We start from the raw sequence: 15394 nt of genomic DNA, 5'->3' as shown, positions 1-15394 counted from the left end.
TTAAACTTTATTTATACATTATTAAATCGAAGTATAGTTGATTTACAATGTTGTGTTAGTTCCAGGTACACAGCAAAGTATTTCAGTTATATATATATATACAACTTTTTTTCAGATTCTTTTCCATTATATGTTATTTCAAGATATTGACTATAGTTCCATGCTATACAGTAGGTCTTTGTTGTTTATCTATTTTATACATAGTAGTGTGTATTTGTTAATCCAAAATTCCTAATTTACCTACCCACCCCCCTTCCGCTTTGGTAACCGTAAGTTTGTTTTCAACGTCTGTGAGTCTATTTCTGTTCTAAGTTTGTTTGTATCAGTTTTTTAGAAATCACACATAAGTGCTATCACGTGATATTTGTCTTTCTCAAACAGCTACTATCTTGGGTAAGATTACCTGGACAATATGGCTATTGAGATACTCAAGTATCCAAATTACTCTCTGATAACAGAATAGAGGGTTTTGGTACAGGATGATGAGGTCATTGGGTTCAAGTCCTACTTTGGCTTTATTCTCTGAAGGCCAGTCAGCCCCATAGGCCAGCTGTCTCACAAAGGGGTAGAAGAAGTAATTTCCCCAAAGGGCTACCGGTTTTAGGAGGAGATTTAGGGACACTGAGAAGGCCTGCTATCTAAAATAAAACTCCCCACTCATTGGCCAGTGTCTTTACCGTCCTTTACTTAAGGCTTTGAACTTCAAGAATGTCTTTTTGCAAACCATGTAAATACCACAAAACAATTGGCAGGTTCTAGGAGAGGACAAGGAAGGGCCAGCTGTTTTGGCTTAGTCAGTCAAACAGAGGTGACCTTTTAATAGGTCTTAGACCTGGTAAAGGTAAGACCATGAAAAAGTGTCAGTCGATGAAGGATTTGGGGATGCCATTTCTATGTCTAACCTCCTATATGGATACAAGTAGCAGAAGAGCAGAAGTTGGAACCTTTCAGCCCAGAGGACAAGGTTAGAAAGATGTGCTGGATACTGTATTTAATAACAGATTCACCAGACAATAGTCAAGACTTGCAGTTTAATAATTGGATTCAACAAATACTTATTGGGTACCTTAACTGGTAGATTTGGCCAGTGGTTTTCAGCCTTACTAAAGTATAAGATCAAAACATTGCAGACGTTAAATGATTTTATTTAAGTCACAAATACTTAAGTATTATATATTCCTTCCATGTAGAGAAAAAAAAATTAAGCATTTCTCCACTAATTTCTAAATTCACTGCTCACTTTTTTACCTGAAGTCTATTTCTATTTATGATTACATTTAAACAGTTTGGACGTGGAAGATGTGACCATTATATAAAAAAGAAAACTGGGGCTTCCCTGGTGGCGCAGTGGTTGAGAATCTGCCTGCCAATGCAGGGGACAAGGGTTCGAGCCCTGGTCTGGGAAGATCCCACATGCCGCGAAGCGACTAGGCCTGTGAGCCACAACTACTGAGCCTGCGCGTCTGGAGCCTGTGCTCCGCAACAAGAGAGGCCGCTATAGTGAGAGGCCCGTGCACCGCGATGAAGAGTGGCCCCCACTTGCCGCAACTAGAGAAAGCCCTCGCACAGAAACGAAGACCCAACACAGCCATAAATAAATAAATAAATAAAATTTTAAAAAAAGAAAACTGCATATAAGGCTAATTTAAAAGACACGAGGTTATGACCCAGCAATCCCACTACTGGGCATATACCCTGAGAAAACCATAATTCAAAGAGTCATGTACCACAATGTTCATTGCAGCTCTATTTACAATAGCCAGGTCATGGAAGCAACCTAAGTGTCCATCGACAGATGAATGGATAAAGATGTGGCACATATATACAATGGAGTATTACTCAGCCATACAAAGAAACGAAATTGAGTTATCTGTAGTGAGATGGATGGACTTAGAGACTGTCAAACAGAGTGAACTAAGTCAGAAAGAGAAAAACAAATACCATATGCTGACACATATATATGGAATCTAAAAAAAAAAATGGTTCTGAAGAACCTAGGGGCAGGACAGGAATAAAGATGCAGACGTAGCGAATGGACTTGAGGACACGGGGAGGGGGAAGGGTAAGCTGGGACGAAGTGAGAGAGTGGCATGGACATATACACACTACCAAACGTAAAATAGATAGCTAGTGGGAAGCAGTTGCATAGCACAGGGAGACGAGCTCGGTGCTTTGTGATCACCTAGAGGGGTGGGATAGGGAGGATGGGAGGGAGACGCAAGAGGGAGGCGATATGGGGATATATGTATATGTATAGTTAATTCACTTTGTTATAAAGCAGAAACAAACACACCATTGTAAAGCAATTATACTCCAATAAAGATGTTAGAAAAACCCACAAAACACGAGGTGGGTTATTGTGCAATGCTAAAGTTTTAGAATTTCTTAATAAAAATACATCTGACCATTGTTATGGATTGAATGTGTTCCCTCCAAATTCATATGTTGAAACCCTAACCCCCAACGTCATGGTATTTGGGGGTGGGCCTTTGGGAGGTAATTAGGTTTAGATGAGGTTATCAAGATGGGGCTCCTCATTAAGGGATTAGTGTCCTTATGAGGAGAGAGATGAGAACTTGTTCCTTCTCTTTTTCTCTGCCACGTGAGGACACAGTGAGAAGGCAGCTGTCGGCAAGCCAGGAAGAGGGCCCGCTCCAGGAACTGAATCTGCCAGCACCTTCATTTTGGACTTCCCAGGATGCAGAACCATGAGAAATAAACATCTGTTGTGTAAGCCAGTCTATGGAATTTTGTTATAGCAGCCCAAGTTGAGACAACCACCAGTTAATAGAAAAGTACCCTTTTATTGAGAAGACAAGTGTATTTACAATATTCAATTGTTAGATCATATAATCTGTGAGACTTTTAAAAGCAGCAGTATTCCAGGAATTACAATTTATAAGGGGAAAAAGAAAACATTCCAAATAGGTTTCTGTTACAGAAAATACATTTGAACAATGCCAGAGACACTTAAGGCTAAGTAGTATTAGACCTTCTCCTCCATCTTTATAGCAATAATCAGAGTATGTTTTTTGTCACAAAGACAGAAGACTAATATTGGAAAGGAAGAAACAATATGATGTACAGTCCTTTCTGTCAGAAGACAAGTATGTTTAAAAATAGAGCCTCATCAATGGTTCTGAATAAGAAACATACAGTGCTGCCAAGCAGTCCCAAACTCACATTTGAGATAAACTGTGGACTCATTTAAAACTGAAAACTGCTCCAAGCCTCTCACTCTTACTAAGGACTGGGAGATTATCACATCCTTTACACATTTCTAATAATGCTTTCTGAAATAAGATTGCTGAAAAAGAGATCTCTGTTACAGTGCAAAGAACATTTTGATAGAAATTCATGTCTACAAAGGAGCTAAATAATACAGATGTTCCATACATTAACAGATACTGTTCTTGCTTTAAAAAGGTAGAATTATCTAACCACTGTAAATAATATGGGTCAGTCAAAAATATGTATAACAGAGTCCTACAGGGCAACTTGTATAAGTCAATCCCCAAAATATGTATATATTTGACACTCTCCAAGTGAGGATATTACTTTTTTGAAGAACATTAGACACAACACTAGGTTTCTTATTATTCCATGAACTATTGAGGTAGGAGTCTCATTTTGTCAATATCATCTGTTTTCACAGATTATAAGTCAAATGCCAGTACCAGAAAGACAGTAATCCACAAGGCTGAACCATTAGACTATCTACCAAGTCCTTCCTTCTTTAGATGAGCAAGGTTGGGACTTCTCTGTGCATCAAGAGATTTAACTAAAAATAACATAGGCTGTAATATATTTTGTAGACACATTTGTCAATAAAAATCACAAATTTCAATTATGATTTTATACATTAAAAAGCTTTGCAACTGTTAAAAAAAAAAAAGAGTAAATAGTATAATCATTAGTGGTAAAACAAATAGTACTATGACTCTTGAAATGTCTTCCTACATCTACCAAAAGGGTGCCACCTTGGAAAACTACTAATGAAGAAACAACTACTGTTTCCTACTGCCTGTCAAGCAGCAACAGTAGAGAAGACAACACATCATTTTTGTAGTGTCATGTTTTTCAGAACTATAGCCAGTTTAATTACAGTAAAATAATTTAGTATGTGAACTCAGATATTCTCTCCATGAACTCAAATGAAGAGTGATCATATGAAACACACATTATGCATATTGATTTTTATGTTATGAAAAAGCTGAAAATAAGGGAAAACTTGGCTTATGTAAATAGCCCTTAAAAAATAGCTGTTAAGTTTAACCTTTTAACACGGTACATCCTAAAGTAAATATTACCAGTAGTTATTTTATGAAAAGCAAAATAATAAATCACTGCTAAAATTTAAAAAAGAAAAGAAAAAGAAAAACTGGATCACAACATGGGACTATCCATTTGGGTTGCATCACGTAGTATCTTAAATAACAAACTATTCAATGCAATGAGCTATGTAACGGACTCCTTCATCACCAAGAATGCTTTTTTTGTTAAATGCTTACATGTCATGAAAGATAAAGATGCTCACGTGAGAGTCCCAAGAAGTATGAGGACTTCCAGAATGTGTTCCTGAAAGAAAAAGTGCTGAGTCAGCTATAGCTTAGAAGCTACAAGCTAGTAAAGAATGACCTTTGCATATTCCAACAAAGAATATCTAGTTCAGATTTCCATCTGGCTTTAAAATATTAAGATTCAGAAGAACCACAAAAGTTTTATTTTAACCGTACGTTTACCAAAATAAAAAAAAGAAAAAAAGTGATTCATACATCGACACTGGGTTTTCCTGGTTTTAATATATTACGATGACATAATCCAATCTAACTCATGCATCACTTTCAGAGACACAGTGCAACTGGAAATATTTTCGCTGTTGCAGAGGACATTACAGTTCTAAAAAGCAAATGCCTATGGGTGTGCTTGCATCTTCAAAAAAAAAAAGAAAAGAAACAGGCACTATAGTTCTCTAAGGATGGCTGTGTTTCACACATTGTGGAAAAACAGTAAGAATCCCCTTCAAGAGTTTCAATATGCATTGTAACATAGATTTCATCTCCTTCGGTTTGCTTGCTGACTTCTTAGATGACTTGGTTAGAAGTCTGTTTTCACTGCTTCTTTGTTAACTGCTGTTGCTACTCTGTAGGCTATACGTTTTAAACTTCTGTAAGGAACATTACAAGCTATTTCATGTAATTTAATTTTGTGCTGAATATTCTTCAAAGGATTTATAAATAATACAATATTTTAAATGAGTCTTCAATTCACTTGTTGTTATACCATATTGTTGCTTTCTCCGACTTTATCTACAAACTGCAAGAAGAAAAACAGATAATTAAATGAAAGCCTAGAGCACTATAAAATATTACATCAACACTTCAAATGTGGATTAAAAAACCCAGCTTTATAAGATTTGTGGAAATTTAAGGTATGACTGACAACGATTAATCCAGTACTACTCACCACCATCTTCTGACACAAAAGTGTATATAAAAAAATTTTTTTTTCTATAAGTTGTTTCTGCATGACATGTTACACATATGACTTTAAGGGTGCAATACAAGAAACACAACGCAATGAATAAAAAAATTGGATAAGATGAAGTTAACGCTGCTAGCTCAACAAAAAAAGTAAAAAAATAAAAAGCTGAAATGTCAGCCATCCATGCATTAATGAACCCAATAAGATATTTCAACTGACCATTATTGTGGATCTCTTCTGGGCCTATGTAGTCTTTGAACAAACAGATTTAGCTCCATTAAGTTCAATAATTAACAACAGCTACTGACTAAAAATACTTTAAATGTGTATTCTGGACTTCAGACTGAAAGTGGCAATGACATTAAAAAGAGACTTAATGATGCAAGCATAAATCGATAATTATGGAACATAAGTTTTAACACACATTAATGTAAGTGGTTATTTACTTTGGTTACTCCACCCCAAATATAAAGCAATTGGGCTTTCTTCAGCATTCCAGATGGTGATGCAAACAGATGTTGAAACAAAGTAATTAGTGAAGATATTAAAAGTTACATAACCCAAGTGATTATATAACACTATCAAAATCTAGCAATCATCTAACCCTTTCTTTCATTTCATTATTCACATTTTTACTTAAGCATTTATTACAATGAAGTAATAATAATAGGAAACATCATTTATAGTATTGGATGTCCATTTATGCAAATACTGAAGAATCCTTAAATTAAGGACATGATTAATGATTACAGCTCTATAACTAGAAGTTGTAGTACATTCAAAAGACATTCTAAGTATAAACAACATTGACTACTGTATGAGTTTTGGGGATTAATGCAAATGAAATCAGGATATACCCCTATAAGCCTAGGTTCTAGCATCTTATATTATCGCAAATAGGTGATTGGCACACTGAAACTAAAAGTTGCTCTCAAAGCACTCATGGATTCATTAGAATTTTATGGTAAATTTAGGTGGAGAGAAAGCACAACATTGTATCTCCAAAGGTAACTTCAAAAAATGTCTAGGTTATCTGGGCTGCAAGGTTCTGATTTGAGGATGGAAATGACATTAGGCTTATAGTGGTACCTATTTTTAGTGGGTAAGCCATCCTTCAGCTCTTTGAGAATTCAATAAATGCTATGAACTACCTCTCTAGAAGCATCTACAAAAGTCTGCAAACAACTTTAAGAAGCTGATTGCCCACCCTGGAGAAAAAGATTTGACAAGACTGTTCTAACTGTGGACAGAGCTAGGAATGGAATTTTATCATTTGACTCCCAGTATCACAGTGCTTTATTTGTCTTAAAGCACTCCATTTGGTGATACAGTCTAAGAGAGAAAATATTTGTAAGAAATAATGATGTCCTTTTATATTATCGCTTCTAAAATTAGAGATCATATAAAAGTTAATTGAAAAGTGCCTTGAACTCTCAAAGAGAAAGGCAGCATAGCATATCAATCCAAGTTACATGAAAAAAGAGAGAACATTAAAAATGGATACAGTGAAACCAAATTTCAGGTTCTATAGGTTTAGCAATGATTATTTTCTCTGGTATTCATGGTAACCACGATCTATGCGATGCAACCATTTATATCATAATAAAAAACTTATCAATCATGTATCAATTCCTCAAATTTCTAAAAAGAGCATCAGAGAGCATTTATCTTTAAAATTTTTATTTTATTTAAAAAACTTTTAAAAATTATTGAAGTATAGTTGATTTACAATGTTGTATTAATTTCTGCTATACAGCAAAGTGATTCAGTTATACATATATATATGTGTGTGTGTGTGTATGTGTGTGTATATATATATACATATATATATACACACACACACATTCTTTTTTATATTCTTTTCCATTATGGTTTATCACAGGATATTGAATATAATTCCCTGTGCTATACAGTAGGACATTGTTGTTTACTCATTCTATATATAATAGTTTGCATCTGCTAACCCCAAACTCCCAAGCTGTCCCTCCCCCCAGAGAGCATTTATTTTAATGGTTTAGAAAAACATATTGTTAAATATATGATTACTTACTGATCTAATTCCAGGTAAATTCAAGAGTGATCCAAGGACTGGCACTCTTCTAATAAATCCAACAACCACAGGAAAGAAGCCCCTGGGAGAGGTGAAAAAAGTTCTTAGGATGAACACGTTCTCTATTACCAAAATGAACCGTTAGCCATGTAAAAAGAAAGGATCCTGTTAAAGTTTTGAATGTTTTAAGAGACTTCAAAATTCAGTTATCTCTTACCTCTCCCTGGATTTGATCCCTTCCTTAGTTGTGCTCATAACATTCTGCATAAACATCTATAATGGCATTACTATTACATCCTACTGGTATCTTTACAGTCTATTTCCCATTTTAGAAATGAGAGATTCTCTAAAGCAGATTTGGCACTTAATAATGTTTGTTTCCTGTGGGCAATATGGTGCTTGGCAGATAGAAGACAAATGATATACTTTTCTTGAATAAATAATTAAACCAACTTACTTGAAAGTATTTTCTCACATTGCATACTATTCTTTACTGGGTAAGTGGCATTTGTAAAATATTAACTGATCAAAACCTCCCATAATGTATTTGGTCCAAAATTTTCTAATATCTACATGCACTAAAGAAAGTGTCATCAAGTGACAGTAACTGTACAGCATCAAGTCTACATATTAAAATGCTGGATCGATCGATCTATCTACCTACCTATCTGTCTATCTATCTATCTATCAATCACTGTCTGGTTGATGAAAATACCAAACATAAAGAGAGTGCCGTAAAATGCCAACAAAATAAATTTTATTGCATTGAAAATACTTTATAAAATAATTTATACCCTGACATAAGCAATCATCTGCATCTGATAAACACATCTGGGTTTCTGTAATAATTATTTAACATAAAGGTTTACTGAAAGAGAAACAATAAAATAAAATGGTTGCCTTACCTGAACAAGAGAAAGAATCCATAAATTTCGAAGATCATGCCTATCAAAGGCCAACCAATCAGGACTACAAATACACCACCCAGGAAAAATCCTGTAGCTTTCATTTTATGTTTTTGGAAGAAGAATCTGAATGTTCTTTCTAAACCAATTACAAAAGCCAAGCCAGCCACAAATAAAACCTAGAAGAGGAGGAAAACGTAACACAGAAAAAGCAGTTAAATGCACTGCATATGTTTGAAGGGGTAAGGTCAAAGCTGAATATGATAAAAAAGACATGTGGCTTTTAATGTGAGCAACTGGCCAGAGAAAACTACAATGCACACCAAGAGGCAGAACCACGTTAAACCCGTAGTTGTATCCCACTCTGTTCAGTCCTCTTCTATCTTGATTATATGAAGAAAAGAGAAACAAAGAAAGATTAGGTGTCACCCAGCGGCATCTGCATCTGCAGTGGTTTCCCCAGCTTTAGCTAGATGGCGATGGCTTAGTCAAGCAGATGAGCGGCAAGGCAAGAGAGGGAAGGTGCCCGAAAATATGTCAACCGAAGGTACTCCTGGTTCTGAAAACTTGATCAGGGGTGATAGGAGTTCCTATGGACGGGAGAAAACCTGACATGGCCCAGTTGGTAGTAGAAGAAACCACGCAAAGCCAGCAAGAAGATCCTAGTTTTATTAATTCCGGAAATCTGGGAGCAGCAGAAATGAAATACAGCCATGCATTCTCAAATATACTTATAGTTTGTAGGTTTTCAGACAATGGACAAGAGATGGTGATTGACTAAAAGCCTGCGTTTTCCCAGGTTTTATTCCCAAACACTTGCCTTTCTTCATAACCATTCTTCAGTGAAAAATATTTCACAAAAATGTTTATTAAGCCTATTGGTTAAGCTTCACATTCTGAGATACCAATGCTGTTTATATTATTGTTTAAAACATTAATTTTGAACAATTGTTACCCTTTATATTTTCCAATGTCCAATTAAAAGCCCAATGTTAACATACACTTCAAAAATATTTTATCGCTATTCAGTGACTTTATTGCCCTCTTAGAAGGGTTATTATTTATTTCTAGAACTCTTGCACAGCCTTCACACATGCACAACAGAGTACACATTCCAAATAAACAATATACACACCTTTTTTAGCAGGTCAACTATTAATATATTTTTTAAAGGTTTAAGTAGTTTTTAAAATTCTGTTCATTTTATGCTATTTAAGCAAATGTTAAATCTCAGATGTGTAAAGTCAAAACATTAACAAACTTACCAAGACACGGGGCTATCAAGTCATCTATTTTGAACTATTTGAGGCAGTCTTGATTTAATCTATTGTAAATCACATATCAAACACTTAACAGAGCAGTTATGGAATTAGAAAACTTCATTAAGCATTTATCTTTTATTTAAACAGAAAGCTGACAGGTTTCACCCCTGATGAAATCAGAGAATGTAACAGGAGTCTTCACATGAGTAACAGTGAATTATTTCCCCCCAATTTCATAGCAGGCAATAATTCATTAGTAGTTAAAATTTCCTTATGAATTTAGTTAAAATATATATTGAAAAACTCACATTTCCAATAGCCAGTAGTGCTTTGTCAAAAAAGAGAATCATTCCAAAGAACAGGAAAAACACTCCAAATCCTGTTAATCCCATTCCAATTTCTGCAATATAAGTTATATGGTTAAGGGTAAAGCAAAAGTAAAGTTACATTAAGATCCTCGTAAACTAAGCAAGAAAAAATTTTCAGTTTTTCTTTTGACTGATATAAGGAAATAGGACCCCAACATTGCAGGTTGACTTATAATGACATTCATTAAGATCCAGAACAAATTAAATTAACAACAGAAAATTACTCCCAAAATTTAAAATATGAATGGGAATTTCTAATCCTTATATGAGAGAGAGCATTTCTCACAAACATACCCATAATAGAGAAAGACAAATCAGGACTCTAAACCTTTGGTTATATTATTTTTTCTCTCCCAAGAGCCCTTCTGGCATCAGACATAAGTATGTGGGTTCACTTTTGTCTCCTTTTCTCCTTTCATATTCCATGACTAGTATTTGTATGCACAATATCTGCAGTTCCTTCTTTCCCTTCTGAAAACGAATTCCTTCCTTAACCCACTGGAAATGCTATGGGAGGTCAGCACAGACTGCTTCTCACAATGACAACAGGAGAGATTTTGAGAGTCAAGAAGCCGTCTCCTCCAATGTTAAGTTTCAGACTTTTAACTTCTTGACGGCTTATTATGGATTCATCTTCTACAAGTCTCTCTTAACTATGCATCCATTCACATATTTAGTCTAAGAGTCCAAAAATCACCTCTCCAACATTTCAAAGAAGACTGTTTTACCTAATATTAATATTCTGGGTTTTTACTTTTTCATTCAAAAACAAAGAATTGTTGATCAACTCCTAAATGCCAGCAACTGTTCTAGGTACTGAGTATAGAGTGATGGACAAAGTATAAGCTTTTAAGTCTATGGTTACTCTTTATACAAAACTAATATTTTATTACCTTTACACTCCCTAGACTTATCTTTATGTCTGAAGAGTCTTAACTTTCTAAGGTTACAGTTGTACTCCTCTGTTAATGTCACAAAGCACAATCCACGAAATTAGTTCCTTGATTATTTCAGTTTTGTTTTCAGGAAACAGTCACCAATCCTTATTTTACCTAGCAGCACTATCTGCATAAAATAATAAATCAGACCGAAACTGCCATATTTTGGGAAACACAATTTTAAATACACAGTAGTGATTTCTGATCTGTTACTTTTTTGCCTCGGCTCCAGAGAGCTAAAATCTAAGTCACAGCTACTTAAAAATTTAAGCATGTAAAATGTTATGATGAGTTGAAAATTTATATCCTATGCCTTTTTTGACATCCTTCACATCAATTTACAGTTAACTCCTGCCTCCCATTCCAGCTGCCTTGTTCTCCGCAAGTTAGTCTAAAAGAATTCAGGTACCTGTCCATAAATACACTGGTAAGTGTATTCCACGGACACAAATTCTCATGAAAATTGGAGGCTCATACCTTCATGCTTAAATGCTTTAGGAGAATTTAACCAAATAACTGTTTAGGTGTCAGACATAATTTCCTACAGGAAAATATGGACAAAAGAGCAAGGAAAATTCCATTAAAGAACTATTTAGTAGTTAGGATTTAGTCACTGGCAGCTGAATTATTTAAATACAACTCATTTCTATCTTTTCACAAATTGTCCTAATGATTACGTACACATTTTGAGATGTTTGTTCATCAGAAAGGAAACTATATGGCAATATGCCTACTATGTATTGAGAATTTACCATGAATTGCCCATTACGAGGTGCTTTTCGTATCTTATAGAACTTAATCCTCCCTATACTACTGCAAGGTAGGCATCATTACATTATTCTAGGGATGTTTTTTTCGCCAGGTTAAATATGTTTGATTAAATGAAATTCAAGGGCACTGGAGTAGGCTGAACTTCTGGGAGAAGCATCTTTAGGTTTAATATAATTAGCTTGTTACTAACATAACTAAGGAGATGTCAGTACAAAATTGACTGCAGTGAAAAAGGACAATGTCTGTACATGGTTTTACACTTAATGAGATGTTTATACAAATATGTCATAATTCCTTTAGCAAAACTGGGGGGTTAAAAAGTAGCACCAGCCCCATGTTTCATGTGGGCAACTGAAGGCTCAGATTAATAATTCACCCTTGATCATAGAATCAGCAAATGTGCGTGTGGAGGGGGACAGGTGCAGGGAGGGACGGGGGTGTGGTGTGGAGTCCGGCTAGAATTCAAATCCAGTCTTCAGGCTCCACATCTTACAACTATCACAGGGGAAACCCAAACATTCCCACTACTTTATCCAGTGTCGTACAGAAAGAGAGGGTTGCCTGTAACATTTTTGTCAAAACGGACACTAGCATGTTATTGCCCAATAGTCCCTGATCTGAATGGGTCAAAAGTCTCAAACTGACCTCGCTGTGTTATTTTCTCCCCTCCAGAATTCCATTCTTGCCTATGCCTATGTATTCACAAGCCCTCTGGTTATTAAAGCCCTACTTGGAGCTGCTCGTTCACCACCAGAATCATACCCAGTAAAATAAACTTATCTTCCTCTGTGCACTATCAAACCTTCATTCCCGCTCGAGCGCACACACACACACACACACGTGCGTGTTTTTAAAGCATAATCTGATAAAAGCAGTCTAATAAGACAAATGTATCTAAAATCAAAAGCTTATTGTAGAAATGTGATAAGGAGAGATATTCTTAATCCAATGACCATCACTGTTAGCATTTTGATATCTTATTTAAGACATTTTAAGGCAGCATTGTCTTTCTTACTATGCCCATTCCTTTCAAAAAGTAAAAATGTCACAATAAAGAACTCAACTGAACACCATGGTAGAATTTCAGGCAATGTGACATAATGAAGTAAAGATTTAGAGGCACAACAGGAACTGCCCCACTCCAGCCCCCTCAATAAATCTTGTGGGTTTTTTCTGGGGTGGGGTGAGGTAGGGTGTGCTACTATAGAATTCCCTAAAACAATTATGAATTGCTATTTACTATGATCAGTACTTGGTCTGGTACTTCTCTTCCAGAATCAGGATCCCAGAATAATTTTGGCAAGTCACTTGAATGATGGCTGATCCCTACAGTTAAACACACACACAAACACCATTTGAAATCCAAACAGCTTTTGGTTCACTAATCATTTTGTGTTCTGATCCATTGTCTTATCTAAAACACTTGACAAATGAGCAGTAAAGAGTATAATTTCATCCTCCTCATCAATTTAATGAAGTGAGGAGACTGCTTCCTATTCTGCCCACATTCTAACCCAACCCCCTTGTTCCGGTTTTTGGAAGGATGTAAATCAGGCACTTGTCCCTATAAGACTTCAGTAGAAGAGAATCTCTACACACAGGATAAATAGTTCATATATTTACCTATGTAATAATCACAGACTAAGATAGGAAAGTTAGATAGGAAAACTATGTAGAGATTAAGTACTTCCTCTGAGTAATTAGTAGTATTAGAAACAAATCCTAGCAATTTATGTATACAATTCTGCTAAATTCTGGGTTTCAATTGAGAGGAACAGAGTACTGCATCATAAAGAAAATAGGCTCTGAATATTCTACACAGTCTCTCTCAAAAAAAAAAAAAATCAATGCACAATTCTAAAGGATAAATATCTACTGTTGAAACTATTTTTGCTATGGAACAATTTCTCCATTCTAAGACAGATTTCACATAAGCTTTATAGCAAGTCTTCTTAGATGCTAGTAGGGTACCGTGAAAAGAACAAAGGTTTTTGAGCCAGCAGACTTGGGATCAAGTCTTGTTTCTGTCACTTCCCTCATGATTATACATTGAATTTCTTTTGAGCCTCCTTTAATTTATAAAAGAGACATATTCCTCTTTGCTCTACAGGGCTCTTAAAAGAATTCAGGATAACGATTTATATAAAAGCACATGGTAAACTGAAATAAGATGCTTTTATACAATTATATAAAATGGCTAATTTTATTATAACAGTAAACCAAAACATCCCACAAAAAACAAACAAAAAAGGACTATACTTATATTTTCTCTGATCAGAACAGGCAGACCAAAATGGGCATCCAAGGTGCAGACCCAGTCCAATTTGAGGAAGGGAAGGAGCTCGAGTCGGGTGGCAGTGTGGGCAGGAGTTATTAGCAGCTCGGTGAAGTTCAAGTTAGCCATGATTTGAATCCAAACCTTACGACTCCACTTTAAAACAGGGCATTTTTAAAGGAAGTTCTATTTTTATTTCAACAGACTGTTTAGTTCTTAAAATCTTTAAAATTCAAGTAAGTTATTCAGAATAAGAAAAACAAAGGCGTGGCAGATAAAACAAAGTGAGATAAAAAGTCTATCACGACCATCAAAAGATAGGAAGCATAGGGTTGGCAGAAATGTAAATACAAAATTATTAAGATTGACAAAAAGGGATAGAAAAGTGTAAATTTTACATTGATAGAAAATGAAAACAGACAGCAATGTTAATCTTAGAGATAAGATAGGCCTGGAGAACTCCGTGGCAGGCAGAAAGATGCTAAAATAATAAAACATGCCACCAAAGCACAATATACAATATTAACGAAAGAAATCGTTTAACTGAACACAGAGTTTACTATTGGGGAGACAGTAGCCGGTAGAAAAGTGAAGTTGTTTCAAGGGACTTTTAAAAGGTTGCTTCCAGTAGTGGCAAAAGGCAAATAAAGTATTTAAGCGTAAGCACATTTTCAAAAACAGCCTATCATAGGTGACATTTAAAACTCGGCCTCCCAAACAACCAGCAGTAACTTGTAGAGGACCCCAAGCATGTCACGTGCAGAAATGTCCCCAAGAGTGGGCCGCGGGCACAGCGCATCAAACTTTCTCTCGTGGCCACCCGCGGGAACAAAGCGCCCATCTCCCTGGGAGTGAGAGCTGCGCTACCACGGTGCGAGACAGACGCTCGGCGAAAGCTCCCCCTCCCCAGCTAGGGCGTCTCCCCAGACCCCACCGACTCTCCCCCCAGGCCAGGTCCGCCACCGCGAGTCCAGCCCTCGGTCCCTCCAGGCAGCCCTCCAGACGCCCGCAGCCCTAGCTATGTCTCGCAGGCCGCCGCCCCCATTTCGGAGCTTCATTCATTGACCCGGGCGGGCGGAGGGGCGGGCGGGCGAGACCCAGCCCAAGGAACGGGTGTCCGGGGCTCGCGGCGGGGCCTCGGAGCAGGTACTTACTCTGGGTGTCCGTTAAGGAGATCATGGCTGCAGGGGTGAGGGCGGCGTCGACAGCACCTCGGAGCGGCCAGGGTGTGAAGCAAAGTCGAGAGAACGAAGCCGGGAAACAGCCCAGGCGAAAGCCGCCACGTCTTCCGGAAACACGCAGCCGCCCCCACCCCATTTCAAAGCCGTTTCCCATTGGCTA

At 36.6% G+C, this 15394-nt stretch overlaps 1 protein-coding gene and 1 long non-coding RNA gene across 2 annotated transcripts in view; one reads left to right on the top strand and one right to left on the bottom strand.

Moving 5' to 3' along the window:
- LOC309609918 overlaps nt 1-4794 on the top strand; it is a 10354-nt gene extending 5560 nt beyond the window's left edge. Inside the window, exon 3 of the long non-coding RNA XR_014233654.1 lies at nt 1286-4794. This is a non-coding gene — a long non-coding RNA (uncharacterized lncRNA). The remainder of the gene's footprint in view (nt 1-1285) is intronic.
- On the bottom strand, nt 2785-15394 carry GOLT1B (golgi transport 1B). The gene is made up of 5 exons (XM_082352020.1): nt 15208-15394; nt 10010-10101; nt 8440-8618; nt 7535-7616; nt 2785-5316 (listed from the first exon to the last, which is right to left on the bottom strand). Exons 1-5 carry the CDS (start codon nt 15386-15388, stop codon nt 5278-5280), a joined length of 573 nt encoding a protein of 190 aa, XP_082208146.1. The 5' UTR covers nt 15389-15394; the 3' UTR covers nt 2785-5277.

The sequence above is a fragment of the Balaenoptera borealis genome (assembly GCF_965194805.1).
Source record: "Balaenoptera borealis genome assembly, chromosome: 13".
NCBI lineage: Eukaryota > Metazoa > Chordata > Mammalia > Artiodactyla > Balaenopteridae > Balaenoptera > Balaenoptera borealis.
This window is presented reverse-complemented; position numbering and strand designations above follow the sequence as displayed.